This window comes from Ctenopharyngodon idella, chromosome 4, assembly GCF_019924925.1.
Source record: "Ctenopharyngodon idella isolate HZGC_01 chromosome 4, HZGC01, whole genome shotgun sequence".
NCBI lineage: Eukaryota > Metazoa > Chordata > Actinopteri > Cypriniformes > Xenocyprididae > Ctenopharyngodon > Ctenopharyngodon idella.
The window spans coordinates 417,139-432,634 of NC_067223.1; the positions used below are offsets into that span (position 1 = coordinate 417,139).

The following is a 15,496-nucleotide window of genomic DNA, read 5'->3' on the forward strand; positions in this document are numbered from 1 at the left end:
CTGGAAAACAACAGAGAGAGATATTATTTAATAAATTAAATAAATTATCATTTTTGGTTCAACCTTAATGTTATGAAGCAACGAGAATACTTTTTGTGTGCCAAAAAAAACAAAATAATTACTTTATTCAACAATATCTAGTGATGGGCGATTTCAAAACACTGCTTCATGAATCAGTGTTTTGAAATTGCCCATCACTAGATATTGTTGAATAGATATTATTGTCGTTATTTTGTTTTTTTGCCGCACAAAAAGTATTCTCGTCGCTTCATAACATTAAGGTTGAACCACTGTAGTCACATGAACTGTTTTAAATATGTTTTTAGTACCTTTCTGGACATCTGAAAGTGTTAATTATCTTGCTGGCAATGGAGGCCTCACTGAGCCATCAGATTTTACCAAAAATATCTTAATTTGTATTTCGAAGATGAACGAAGGTCTTATGGGTGTGGAACGACATGAGGGTGAGTAATTAATGACAGAATTTTCATTTTTGGGTGAACTAACCCTTTAATAATGGCTATACAGAAGTCAACTATACATTTTTTTTTTTTTTTCTGCTGGCCTAGTAGGAATTGTAGTTCCAACATTTTCACTGACCTCAACATAAAAGAATGACCCATTTTTATTATTTTACTGTATATTTTTTGTATTTTTAAGTGTTTTTTTTTTCATGTATTTTTGATAATTTTTTTTCTTTACAAAAAGAAAATGTATAATACTATAATTATCCAATGGCCTGCACTGCCTAGATGATGTCAACAAAAAAGAAAAGTTGTTTTAGATGCAAAGCATTTTATTACATATTGATGAACTGTTACCAAGACAAACTTTCTTTTTCCTTTTCAACACCATACACTGAGGAATTGACACAATAAGTCCATGAAAGTGTGCTTAAAATGTCAATTTGCACAGGGACTTCCAGAGGAAAGTATTAGTGAGTCATGAACATAATTAGTTCTACAATGCCTTAATGCTTATACTCTTGATGTTGAGAGATCAAATACTGTATTGATGCTGACAAAAAGGTCATGTTCATGACTGCTGTCACTGAACTAATTAGAGCATTACCGTAGTAAGTCAGATACTGGGCCATATGGAGGAACGTTAGAGACACCAGCACATTGAAGGTCCAGTTCACCCCAGCTGAACAAGCATTGCCTGTGCTTCTGGCCCAAAGAGGGTAGATTTCAGAATTAACTGTCCATGGCATCGGTCCCATTCCTGTTAAGAGGTAAAATTTTTTAAATGACCTTAATGCAATGTCACAATGAACATGGTATAATTCCAGGTAAAACAGATATAATTCCCCCAAAGCAACCTGTGGTTATACAGTATGTCTTGGCACAATGGTGATGGATTGCTGGTTCCTTCTGGCATTTTTCGTACAGTAGTTTAGCATGTATTGCTAAGGAAAACAGAGTCCTCATCAGCATTAATTGCTAGAATGAGACGGTCTAGTAAGTGCGCATTGTACAGCACACATGTTCCCACCCCCACGGTCACGGCACGAAAATACTATTAAAAATTAATTTAGGAAAAAAAAGTATATTAACTGGCTGTTTATTAATGCAGTGCAGTAAATGAAAACCGCCTGTGTTCTTCCAGTGGCTTACATTATTGGCAGTTTGGTGTTAAGTGATTAATTTTCACCTAAACAAAAGATAACATGTATGCATTTATCTCCAAAAACATTATTTTTGCTGTATTTCATGAATTCAGATAAGCTTGTTTTCTGTAAGTTATTTTTCGTGAATTCTAATGTGTGCAAAGGATTGTGACTGATCGAAGAACGCAAAGGATACACTTGATGCATCCTTCAAAATGAGCTGAATAAAGGACATGAAACGAAGGCTGCCCTCCAAGGATCCTTCAAATTAGGATTGATGATGCTTTTACCATCTCTTTTACCATATTGTTGTTTCCCTTTTTGGACTATTGAAATAAAGGCAAAAATGCCAAAAATGAATCTTAAAAAACAAAATAAAGTTTAGATTAAAAAAAAAAAAAAAAACTAGTTCTTAAGAGTCATTCAGTGTAGTCAATCAGAGTAGACTGTTCTGTTTTTGATTCCCTAAAAGAAACTAAATCATAAGAGTAATCTGTTTTGTAATCTGACTACCTTCTTTTGGTAGCAAAGTATATTAGTGAATTACTAAAAATAATGACTCATACAAGTCATTTGTTCAGTAATCAGACTACAATGGTCTTGCAATATTTTTATGATTCGCTAAAAAGAAACTGATCATAAGAATCATTTGTTCAGGATTTGGACTACACTGGTCAAGCTTTATGTTTTTGATTCACTAAAAGGACCTGGCTCATAGGTGTCATTAATTTGGTAATCTGACTACATTCTTCTGGTAGCAAACTATATTTCTGATTTACTAAGAAGAGCTGGCTCATAAGAGTCCCGGCTCATAACTGCCCTGTGGAATCAGTAGTGTTGTTGTGGCTCTGCTGAATAGAAGAGCATGTACTGTATGCGGAGTTAATTAAAAAACAATTTTAATCATCTTACCTGGGGCAAAAGATGCGAGATAGAGCACAAGTCCCAGGAGCACAACCCATGAATAAGAGGTTGGGCAAAAGTTATAAGCCCATATACCACTATCTGGCATATGTGTGGAGTTGGAGCACCTGTTAGAGTTAAACCCGACACACAATGAATTTTATAAGGTATATGAATTAACAGTTAAATAAATGAAAATGTATAAATAACTAAACAGCACTGCAAGTTCAACTACATGTAACATCATGCAGTAATGTGACAATGAACAATCTAAAATGTGTTAAAGAGATAAAATGTTATACAAAAACCAAAAAGGCTCAAGTTGGGAAATACCCTTTTTTTGAAGGGCATGACAACTTTGACAACCAGTTTTATTACAGATTTGACATCTGGCAAGTTTTATGAGGCAACTTAGCAATGTACTTTAGAATGAAATCACATAATATGCCCAAATATACACAGAACAGCACAAGTACACACGTAATCCTGGCTTCACTAGTGACTCACTTGCCCCACGCTGCTCTCTCGGTTGAGGTCGGATTGACGGGCACACAGGAGGAGGCAAACACAGCAGTGCTGTTTTCCTGATAACAGTAACCACAGCTGGGGTCCAACATACAGGGCTCACACGACCTGGAAAGGTAATTTGAGAGCAAGACAAATTACTTAAAAACTAAAACCCAGCCAAACCGAAGACAAGCCTGTCAATGTGCTGTGTCAATATACTGACCTTGAAATCTACTTATCTAAAGTCAGAATGGACCCATTTACTTTCTTAATACACATTGCCAGAATTTCTTATCATGCACGATTCATCAGTGCACATTATTCTAAAGGAAAAAAATCACCAAAATGTAATAACTTGCTCTGCACTCTGGAACAACTTATTATTTTTTTGTTCATAATATTTTCCCACTTCAGTCAACTCCTGATGGATGACATTAAAGTAAGTCCCGCCCTAATTTTTTCATTTTCAAAATTATGTTTCACTCAGAAATATATCAAGTAATATAGCAAGAAGTAAAATCAAAAAGTTTATACATAGACTACTGCTCAAACGTTTGGGGTCTGTAAGATGTTTTAACGGCTTTGAAAAAAGTCTCTTATGCTCATTTAGGCTGCATTCATTGATCATAAATACAGTAAAAACTGTAATATTGTGAAATATTTAAATTTAAAATAATTATTTCTGTTTTATTTTATCTTAAAAAATAATTTTTTCCTGTGATGGCAAAGCTACAGAGCCCTGCATATGACATGTGGACTAAAATATGTATATTGTTACCACAACTGAACAAATCGTTTCCACTACTTACTAATATGTCAGCACGTTTTACTAATTTGTTCCCTCGTTTTAATTAAATAGTGCACACAATATAATAATTCGTTCCCTCAATTTAGTAAATTGTGTGCAAGATATAATTAGTACAACGTGGCCACAATTTACTAAATTGAGGGAACAAATTATTATATCGTGCAAACGAGGGAGCGAATTAGTAAATTTGTGGCCATGATTTACTAAAACGAGAGAACGAATTCTTATTTTGTGGCTTCATACAAAGCTGAATTTTCAGCAACTCTGGTCTTCAGTGTCACATGATCCTTCAGAAATCATTCTAATATGCTGATTTGGTGCTCAAGTAACATTTCTTATTATTATCAATGTAGAAAACAGTTGTGCTGTTTCATAATTTTGTGGAAACCTGTCACGTGTTGCTGGCGTGTGTATTAAATCCACAAAGAAAATGTGTGATGCAGGCAAAAATATTTAAGGAGACTTTAACCAACACAGAGATAAACACAGGAGAAATCACACTACAGATTCACATAAACGTTAACAACACCAAAGAATGAACAGAGAGAAATCAGGGCTTAAATACACAGGGATGATAATTAACAGAACAAGAACCAGGTGCGTAACCAAATTAGAAACAAGGATGAGAACTCAGGCAATTGGAACAGGAAAAATGAAACCAAAACAGAGCCTGACAATTACAAATACATGATACATTTTTCTCAAGATTCTTTGATGAAATAGAAAGGTCAAATGAACAGCATTTCGTACAGTATTTTGAAATAGTAATCTTCTGTAACAATAAATGTATTTACTGTCACTTTTGATCATTTTAATGCATGTATATATATATATATATATATATATATATATATACACACATACATACAGTGCTCTAAGTAATAAAATAAAAATGAATATATATATGACTGACTCCTCTCTATTTACATATGCAAGCCTGCGCTGCAGTAAAGCCAGTTGCATATTAACAACCAAAAGATTAAATGAAGTCACACATTTTCCCCTTGTTTGGTAAGCTGTTTCACTTTTAAATACGCCACAATGCAGTAATAAAGTTTGTTGCATTTTCCGTTTTATTCTGATTTTAAGCTGCATAAATGGCTTACTCAGAAATATTCATGATTATGAGATCACAACCACAATCTCATTAACATGTGACCACCACATTTACATATCAACACCTATTAAGTATTTAGCTCCAGCTGTCTTGGTCAATGGATACTTGGTCATGGCAGTTACAGTGTGTCCATTAAATAGTGTATTCCATTACAGAAGATTTGAGGACAGGGCTTTTGAGAGACAGTCTATACACAAATTGGTTTGCTGCTGTGATGATAGCGCAGCCATTATGCATCCATTAGCAGGAAAATAAACATGCTTTGTTTTGGCGGTGTGCTTATGGTGAACTGGAGGATGGTGTAAGAGTAAATTAGGATGGAGAGAGAGTCCACGCTCTGTCAGACTACAGGGGGGTCATTGTTATGAGGTTACACACACTTCAGACTCTCTATTACCGTGACATTAAGGAACAGCAAGAAGCCTGGACCCCCTAACACACGCAGTTATTACTGCAAAGTACACACCAACAGAGCCAAACATAAAATTGATTTTCAGTCAGGTTGAAAGCCAATGACTTGTTTGTTGACTAAAGCAAGAGAAACCCATTAGAAATGGTATAATTTCACAATAAGAGTGCGGATAAAGACACAAGTATAGTAATAGATCTCCACTGGACTCGACATAAACTATACAGAAAATCAACAAATGACATTTGCAATCCATTTTACTTCTAGAATGTGGTGTATTTCTGAGTGAAACAATAAAATGAGACAAAATGTAGAGTGGGACTTGATTGAATCCTTTATAAATTGATGGTGGGTGAATGAAATAACACTTTTTTTTTTTTTTTTTTTTTTTAAACATTAAAATACAATATAAACATTCAATGACTTACATGTCTCTTAATATATCTCTTCAATGATGCACATTTCATTTCTTTTCTTTTTTTTGAATGAAGAAAAAAGACCTTTTAAAAGATTGAAATTCTGGAAATGACCTTTCCTTTGAGTTTGGTATAATATTGTATTATTTCTTATAAAATGAATAATATTTTAACAAACTGTTTCACTCCTATTTAAAAAACTTGCCAACCAAAATAACTTCAATAGGGAGCAGGAAATATCAGATTTTAGGGCAAGGTTAGTTCAGGTTGTACAATGTTATACTGCACGACTCTCCAAAAACTTATTTCAGAAATAATTCATGATATTTGGAAAAAGACACATGTTGCCTTGAGAAATGTATTTTTTATACAAATCTAAAATGTACATTTATAAAAATATATCAGGCAATATGGAAAGGAAATATGTTCTTTCTTTACTTGACATTCTAGAGCAGTCAATTTAAACTGAAAATAGTATAAAATAAGTATACTCTTATTTTACCCCCCCCCCCCCCCCCCCAAACAATGTTAACTACTTTTGTAAAAAAAAATGTAAAAAAAATGTAAAAAAAAAAAAAAAATCCTTTTCATTATTGTCGACACTCTTATTTGTAAATGACTGACAAACCAGAATGAAATCAGACCTTGAATGCACTTGGATTAGATGTGAGTTTTGGTATGCATTTAAGTCTGACATCACACGCCACTGCTTCCAGGTCCCAACCCTATATCAGATGCCAAAAGCAAACCACAAATGGTGCTAATATACACTCATGATGTGATGTAATTCTACCGAAAAATCCAGATTCTAACCTTTATCTTCATACTGAAATTTCAGATAGTTGGACAGTGATTCGATTAAAATATTTTTATGAATTGTTAAAATATTAGTGTTCGGGATGCTGTGAGCATGGACACTGTAGCGTACAAAGTAAGTTTTAAATAGCTTAGGTGAATGTGTAATATACATATAAACGGTGCACATAAACAACTATTGAGATTCTCGAGTGAAACGAGTAGAGGCTTGGACCCGGAAACAGTATTCCTTACGTCACAACTTAACAAGCGGATGGGGTGCCTGGGTGGGTAAAGCTTTAAAAGCCCTGCTTTACAACATTTGGCCTGAGGTTTGATGAGGACCATGATGTGTTCTTCTCCTTTCTACTAAGAATTGGAAGATAAGTCTCAATTTCTGCAGCAAAGATGATATTGCTACTGCAATCCACCTGGGGTCAATGGTACCGGCAGATGGTGCTGAGACAATGATGTGGAGACTGATGGTATTCATAAAGTCCCTAAGTTCCACAGTTCCAATTGTACAGTGTTCCTGAGCTGTCTGTGTTCAACTCATTTTCATGCATCTCCCATAGAGGCTTGATATTGATTTATATTCACTTTATTCCAGTATGAATTCCCCAGATCACTACAGCTGTGGTTCCTAAACTAGGACCCATCTAGAAAGATATAATCCGTCTCTGTTGGACTTTTTAGACTAAAATATTAATTTGAAATACATTTTTTACTATTTTAATGGGTATGTCTAGTTATCAATTTCATTACTACAAACCCGATTCCAAAAAAGTTGGGACACTGTACAAATTGTGAATAAAAAAGGAATGCAATAATTTACAAATCTCATAAACTTATATTTTATTCACAATAGAATATAGATAACATATCAAATGTTGAAAGTGAGACATTTTGAAATGTCATGCCAAATATTGGCTCATTTTGGATTTCATGAAAGCTACACATTCCAAAAAAGTTGGGACAGGTGGCAATAAGAGGCCGGAAAAGTTAAATGTACATATAAGGAACAGCTGGAGGACCAATTTGCAACTTATTAGGTCAATTGGCAACATGATTGGGTATAAAAAGAGCCTCTCAGAGTGGCAGTGTCTCTCAGAAGTCAAGATGGGCAGAGAATCACCAATTCCCCCAATGCTGCGGCGAAAAATAGTGGAGCAATATCAGAAAGGAGTTTCTCAGAGAAAAATTGCAAAGAGTTTGAAGTTATCATCATCTACAGTGCATAATATCATCCAAAGATTCAGAGAATCTGGAACAATCTCTGTGCGTAAGGGTCAAGGCCGGAAAACCATACTGGATGCCCGTGATCTTCGGGCCATTAGACGGCACTGCATAACATACAGGAATGCTACTGTAATGGAAATCACAACATGGGCTCAGGAATACTTCCAGAAAACATTGTCGGTGAACACAATCCACCGTGCCATTTGCCGTTGCCGGCTAAAGCTCTATAGGTCAAAAAAGAAGTCATATCTAAACATGATCCAGAAGCGCAGGCGTTTTCTCTGGGCCAAGGCTCATTTAAAATGGACTGTGGCAAAGTGGAAAACTGTTCTGTGGTCAGACGAATCAAAATTTGAAGTTCTTTTTGGAAAACTGGGACGCCATGTCATCCGGACTAAAGAGGACAAGGACAACCCAAGTTGTTATCAGCGCTCAGTTCAGAAGCCTGCATCTCTGATGGTATGGGGTTGCATGAGTGCGTGTGGCATGGGCAGCTTACACATCTGGAAAGGCACCATCAATGCTGAAAGGTATATCCAAGTTCTAGAACAACATATGCTCCCATCCAGACATCGTCTCTTTCAGGGAAGACCTTGCATTTTCCAACATGACAATGCCAGACCACATACTGCATCAATTACAACATCATGGCTGCGTAGAAGAAGGATCTGGGTACTGAAATGGCCAGCCTGCAGTCCAGATCTTTCACCCATAGAAAACATTTGGCGCATCATAAAGAGGAAGATGTGACAAAGAGGACCTAAGACAGTTGAGCAACTAGAAGCCTGTATTAGACAAGAATGGGACAACATTCCTATTCCTAAACTTGAGCAACTTGTCTCCTCAGTCCCCAGATGTTTGCAGAATGTTATAAAAAGAAGAGGGGATGCCACACAGTGGTAAACATGGCCTTGTCCCAACTTTTTTGAGATGTGTTGATGCCATGAAATTTAAAATCAACGTATTTTTCCCTTAAAATGATGCATTTTCTCAGTTTAAACATTTGATATGTCACCTATGTTGTATTCTGAATAAAATATTGAAATTTGAAACTTCCACATCATTGCATTCCTTTTTTATTCACAATTTGTACAGTGGTTCAACTTTTTTGGAATCGGGTTTGTATAAGGCAGATAAACATATATTGGCTTATTAAAGACATGATGCATCAACATGGAACTGTAAATGGTCATATGTTAATTCAGTTGCCGCTCTGATGGATTCTGTGAGTTCATTCAGAGAATTTCATCAGACTAATTCAAACTAGCTCCAGATTTTGTGAGCCTTCTTGAGTGATGCATTAAAAGAACTGCTTCATAAGAGTAAAATTTGTTTGTGAATCGGACTACGTAGGTCACACTGTATGTTTATTTTTGCATGCAGCAAAATTTATTCAAGTGTGCTATTAGTATACTTCTTTTAAACTAAAAATAAGAAAGAAAACTTTCAGTGTACATTTTATGTAGCCTACTTCTCAGAAATATACTTAAAATTGCACTTGACTTGCTGACAGAAAAGTCTTAGTATACTGACATGCACTCAATCTTTTGATCGAGATATATTGAAAAGTATAATTAAGTATTCTAAGTATACTTGGCTTGTAGTTGTGTTTACTCTTTTGATTGAGTAGCCTATTAAATATACTTTTCACATATATTTCTAATATATTTTTCACATAGTTTTACATACTGTCTTATAAACTTACATTGTTTGAAAAATTGATTTATAAAGAAAACAGATCTGTCCCTAATTTTTGTCTAGGCTAGTCCACTGGTAATGTACATAGGAATTTACTTCAAATCTACTTTACTCTTTCCCTGCCATTGACCGAATTTTCCTGTTATCCATGTTTTCACTGTTATATGGTAGGGGGCACTATTACGTTTCTTCTAGTACAGAATCAAAACACAGGTGAAGAAGAATCAGAAACATGTGATAGAAAATTACGCAAATGTAAAATAACGTGATCATCAAACATTAAACAGCATATAAATCAAAACTGTCTAACGTTAGTGAATGAAATGTCGACCCAGGATGAGCTATAGGGTTTTGAAGCTTTGGGGCTGTTGATGAACTCAATCTACTCCATCTGTGTTTTGATCATCGTTCTGAATCTGATCCGAACATAGTCTTTGACAAAAATGCAATTTTCTCAGTTTTTTTTTTTTTTTTTTTAAACGTTGCCTTTTTTTTAATGAAACTTACATTTAAGTGTTGATAAAAAAGGAAGCATGAAACTAGAATAAAATGTTTTTAAAATGGAAAGTTAAAGTACAGTAAAAGGTTTATTTCAAGTATAAAAAATTAATACCTAAACAAGAACATAGTAGTATACCTAAAGTGCAAATATAATATATAAATAGTAAACTATAAGTATGATGTTATGTTCACTTAAAGAAAACTTACAAGTAAACTTGTAACAAGCAGTATAAAACTACTAAACTAGTAGTTTACTGAGAGTATACATCAAAGTGTACTTAAAAAATTTACTACTAGTATTAAAATAGTAAACTACTAGTATACTTTAAGTTCACTTGTAGTACAGATGCAGTACAAATGAGAAACGTAGTTGTGAACTAGTTACTGTTACACTTATAGTACATTTAAAAGTATACTTTTATATATCAAAAAGTGGGCCAATTTAGTTCCAAGCAGTACTGAAATAGTACACTTACAAGTTTACTACTAGTACATTGATATTAGTATACTTACTACATAAAGTATACTTAAAAATATACTTGAACATTACTTAAGTATACTTAATAAAATTAACTTGAAGTATACTTCTTCATAAGAGGAGTGCCATTTTTTAAAAGCATTGCAGGAAACACTAAATTGTTCTGCAACATGAATGTGGTACATCATGAGAGAAACATGTAAAATTCCAGTTTTACCCACCAACAAACTTGTTAATTGCCAAAAATGAAATTTTTATCATCTTGTACATCACGGCCTCATGTCAGTCTTCAAAATTTCTCCCTTTTCTTTCCACAGAACAAAGAGAGTCTACTGGCATGGGATGACGTGATGAAAAAATGGTGACAGAATTTTAGCTTTTGGGTGAATTATCTCTGTAACTTCCTTTGTCAACTAACTTCTTCAGAAAACCATGCTAATCAACAAGCTTCATCAGTTGGCTGGCTGAGGAAGTCTTGCACATTTAGGAACTTGCACTACTCTGGGGAACTGTCTCTTCAGTCACTTTTATTACATGCTAAATGACAAGACACCAAGTAACAAGACAGCTGTTGCTATAGGCACTGATTATACTATATGCTATATAGTGTACCTATGAATTATTCATACTACCTCTATCAAGAAGCTCTAGAAGATAACCATGCCCAATAAATCATACTCACAGATGTGTTGTGCAGCTGGAGTTGGGTGTTGTGGGGTCCGTCTGATGTAGTGTAACAGGAGGGGAATGCTGGGCTGACAGAAGGAAGCCAACAGACAGGATACACAGACTCAAAACAGTACCTGTACACAAAGATTGAATCAAAAATACATTTTCATATATAAAAAATATTATTTTGGCTTATTTATTTATTTATTTATTTATTTATTTTTTATCTCAAATTGTTCAAAATAGCATTTTAAATAACAAAAAATGTGGGGGAAACATGGGCAAGTTTTCATACAGAGAAGTTGTCACAAGGACTATGTCTTTGTAATTATAAGTTTTTGAGTCCAAAATACAATAAACATTTTTCATATTGATACTGGGACAATGCTTTTTATATGTTTTCATTTTAATTACAATATCTGTTGGCCAAACCAGTTGGTTCATATGTTTGCATATTACCATTATGATTTTTTTAGTGTTTCATGAATTAAATGTTGCTAGAAAGCAATTAATTAGAATAAAATAAATTTTAAATACAAATACACAACCGTTCACAGGTTTGGGGTCAGTAAGATAATATCTTTTTCTTTTTGAAAGAAATTAATACTTTAATTCAGCAATGATGCATTAAACTGATTAAAAGGGACAGTAAAGACATTTATAATGTTACAAAACATTTTATTTCAAATATATGCTGTTCTTTTGAACTTTCTTTTCATCATAGAATCTTGAAAATAATGTATAATGCTTTGTACAAAAATATTAAGCAGCACAACTGTTTTCAACAGTCTAAAATTATTAGAAATGTTACTTGCACCAAATAACTATGATTTCTGGATCATGTGAAACTGAAGATGGAGTAATGGCTGCGGAAAATTCAACTTTGCCATCACAGGAATAAATGACAAATTAAAATATATTTAAATGGAAATTATTTATCATTTACATTGAATTGTAATAATATCAATTTCACAATATTACTGTTTTACTGTATTTTTTAATAAATAAATGGAGCCGGTGAGCATGAGACTTCTTTAGAAAAGTAAAAAACTCTTGTTGACCACAAACTTGGTCCCCCCAACTGGAATATACAGTATTGTGCTTCTTTAAGTATGTCATAATCTTACCAAAGATGCTCCCCATTGTGAGTCTGCGTCTGCCCACCCTTTCAACCAACCAAACGCCCAGCAGAGTAAACAGGAAATTTGTGAATGCTGTTACAGTCACTAGCCAGATGGCCAACTTGTCATCACGTACTCCTGACATCTGCAGAATGGTGGCGCTGTAGTACCTACAGATAGGAAACAAAGGGAATGTGAGTCTTTTGTTGTTTGAATTAGGGCTGCACAATGTATTGCACGATATGAAAAATAACATTGAAATTACGCTTAAACGTGATTCTTAGTGTGATTATGAAATCGCAAAGGCTGCGATTGTTTTTTTTATGTGCAGCTTGTCAATGAAGTATGGCTCTAAATGCTAATCCATCTGAAAGCACTGCGAGTTTGAGTCGCAATGTACATTTGAAAAAGCAACACGCGTCAAACATCTTTCCAGACATGAGAAGCATTTATTAACATCTTGCCCAACAAAAGAATATTTAATAACATGTTTTTACTCCAAACTCACTTCATAATGACAGTTGAGCATTCTTCCGTGAGATGATGTGGCTTGTTACACAGAATAAGGCAGTCGTGTGTTTATTAGTCATGTTTAATCAATCAAAGCGTTTCAATCTTCTGTTTATTTAGCTACAGCAATAGTATGATGCACATAGGGATTTCCTTGAATGACGTGAATCTACTTCTGCGGCAGGGCATATTTGGAGTTTCTGTGTGAGAGCGCCCTCTGGCTTTCAGATGGAGAAGCATTTACTACTGATCACAGAGCTCTGACAAGCTGCGCATAAATTAATCGCAGCCTTTGCCAAATCATGTGCGATAAAATTTGCGATAAATCGCAATATACCATGCAGCCCTAGTTTGAATCAAATTAAAAACACAGACAGCAGCAACAATATTAGGCTGTCACTTTAAGAGCTAATGAACGGATCCAATATACTGATACACATGAGTTTTCTTTCTCAACTCTTTGCGTTCACTTAAGACATAACTGACTATGTTTACGAGGATACTTGCCAAGACAGACATTTTGACAATTTTGTTTGAATATGTTTTTTCAAGCACAAGAAGGCATGAAAGAGAGCTCAATTCGATATTCGTGTCCTGAGATTTGAGTTTCTGGGCACGTGCTTCGGATGGGTGTGCACACAAAACTTCCCACACAGCATGTGAGAAACAAATTGAGTTACCTTTCGTGTCTTTATGTTTGGAATGGAATACAGTTGCATTGCATTTTATTTTTTATATAGAAATAGTAAGAGAAGTATGTTAGTATGCAATTTTGAACATAGCCAGACACTTCAGTTATTGCTTCCTCTCTGACTGAGCCAGCCAATCAGTTCCACTTTGCCCACGTAGTATCAGCCAATGAGATCGTGGTCTTGCAATCAATTCATCTACGTCTTTCTGGCTGATGTCATCTCATCTTTTTCAGTTAAAACAGTTTCCTTTTTTTCAAGCATACTTACAACTAATTGCCTCTCATTATGATTTGAAGGACTTTTAATCCTTCAAATAACCCTTTCATCAACATAAGCAGTGGATAAAATGGATTTTTAGCTGTTACTGTTACCTAAACCAACAGTTGTGCATGAATGTGTTTTAAGTCCTCCTTTACGATTAAAAATCTACAATATGCAGTCATTCTATGTAATTAAGCATTTACTTAAAAACACAGACACACACTCGCCTATGACATCAGCACTTGAATTCTGCATAATGGATGTGAGGTTAAACGAGAGAGCGACACTCGAGCAACTGTGTTTCTCTCTACACAAAGGATTGAAGCAGGAAAACATTCATTAACCCAAAGTAAAATGCCATCTTCCTGCTCTCTTTCTCTCTCACACACATTCACAAGAGATTTGCATTATTATATGCTGCCATAGTCTTGCATGCCAACTTATACAAAATCAGCTAATCCAAAAATGAAAATTCTTTCACCAATTCACCCTCATTTCATTCCAAACTTGTATGACATTCTTTCTTCCGTGAAACACTAAACAAGAAGGTTTGCAGAATGATCACGCTGTTCCATGCAATCCATACAGTACAAAGTAAATGGTGACCAAGGCGCAAAGACGCACTACTATGAATGGGAGAAACCGCAGTGCACAATATAGTGGCTCACGCTGTAAGTCCCATATTCTAAATACAAAAGCCATCCGCCAATTGGTAAAGTCATTGTATCAGTGTAGCTGCTGTTAGAAATGTGATTTTTCCCAAACCCTGTCCAGCAGCCAATTCAAGCTAGATTTCACTGGTCATGTCAATCACAGTGACAAAGATTATTGGTTGGATTACGTTTTACAAGAAAATATTTTGCAGTATTTCTACTTTAAAATTTCAAGTTTAATTCAATGTATTACTTGCCAGTTCTTTGAAATTATTTGTGAAATCAATTTCTGAGTGAATTTTTTTTTCAGTTTACACAGCTTAAATACTCTCTAACCTTAACCTACATCCTAACCTTAACCTTGGTATAGCATTGGAAGCACATCCTGATAGACAGCATTACTGTTTGTCGCAAATGAATTGAAATCACACAGTTAGAGGCTCTAGTTCCCATAGAAACCAGAGACTCACGCTTAGGACTGCAAATGCACATTGGATGGACCAATCTGAAATCTTTTTTTAATCGTTATTGTGTAAGAAACAACATTTATTGGACTGTTCATATCAAAGTTTATTGCTTATTTGAAATATGTTATTTATTTTGGCAAGCAGTTTTTGAGATTTCAGTATTTCCCAATTGAAATAGATTTAGAGCTTGTAAAATAGCTGCCCAGACAGGCCTGGCTCCAGCTTTGAGATGTAAGGTGGGCCAAGTGACATTCCCTGTGGGCCGGAGTTTTAACATTATTTTATTTTTTCCCCGTAACAGATTTTGTAACTTCATTTTATAACAAAAGGTGCAGGTCTTAAAAGGAACTCTATATGTGAACTTGCCCTGTCAAAATTTTCACTGGCCCCACAAATAAATAAATAAACAAAATAGTGTTTATTTTAAAATATTTAATAAATAATGTTAAATAAATACAAGTAAACAGTCAGCAATAAAATAAGAACGAATGAACAAATTACAAGCAACAACACAAATACAAAAGAACAAAGAAACAAATAATTAACAAGTTTCAGGTAGGTCTAACAGTATTCAGGTACGAAATACTATAATGTATGAATTAATATATATTTCAGTCATGACAACTGGACACATTTCAATCAG

General features: G+C 34.6%; 1 protein-coding gene across 1 annotated transcript in view; it reads right to left on the reverse strand.

The window, feature by feature from the left end:
• The window catches only part of LOC127511323 (proton myo-inositol cotransporter), a 98,385-nt gene that overhangs the window by 2,300 nt on the left and 80,589 nt on the right, over positions 1–15,496 (reverse strand). The window contains exons 5-9 of the mRNA XM_051892088.1: positions 12,277–12,440; positions 11,163–11,283; positions 3,020–3,145; positions 2,522–2,640; positions 1,072–1,224 (exon numbers count right to left, since the gene is read on the reverse strand). Of these exons, the coding sequence (XP_051748048.1) occupies positions 1,072–1,224; positions 2,522–2,640; positions 3,020–3,145; positions 11,163–11,283; positions 12,277–12,440 (683 nt within the window). The remainder of the gene's footprint in view (positions 1–1,071; positions 1,225–2,521; positions 2,641–3,019; positions 3,146–11,162; positions 11,284–12,276; positions 12,441–15,496) is intronic.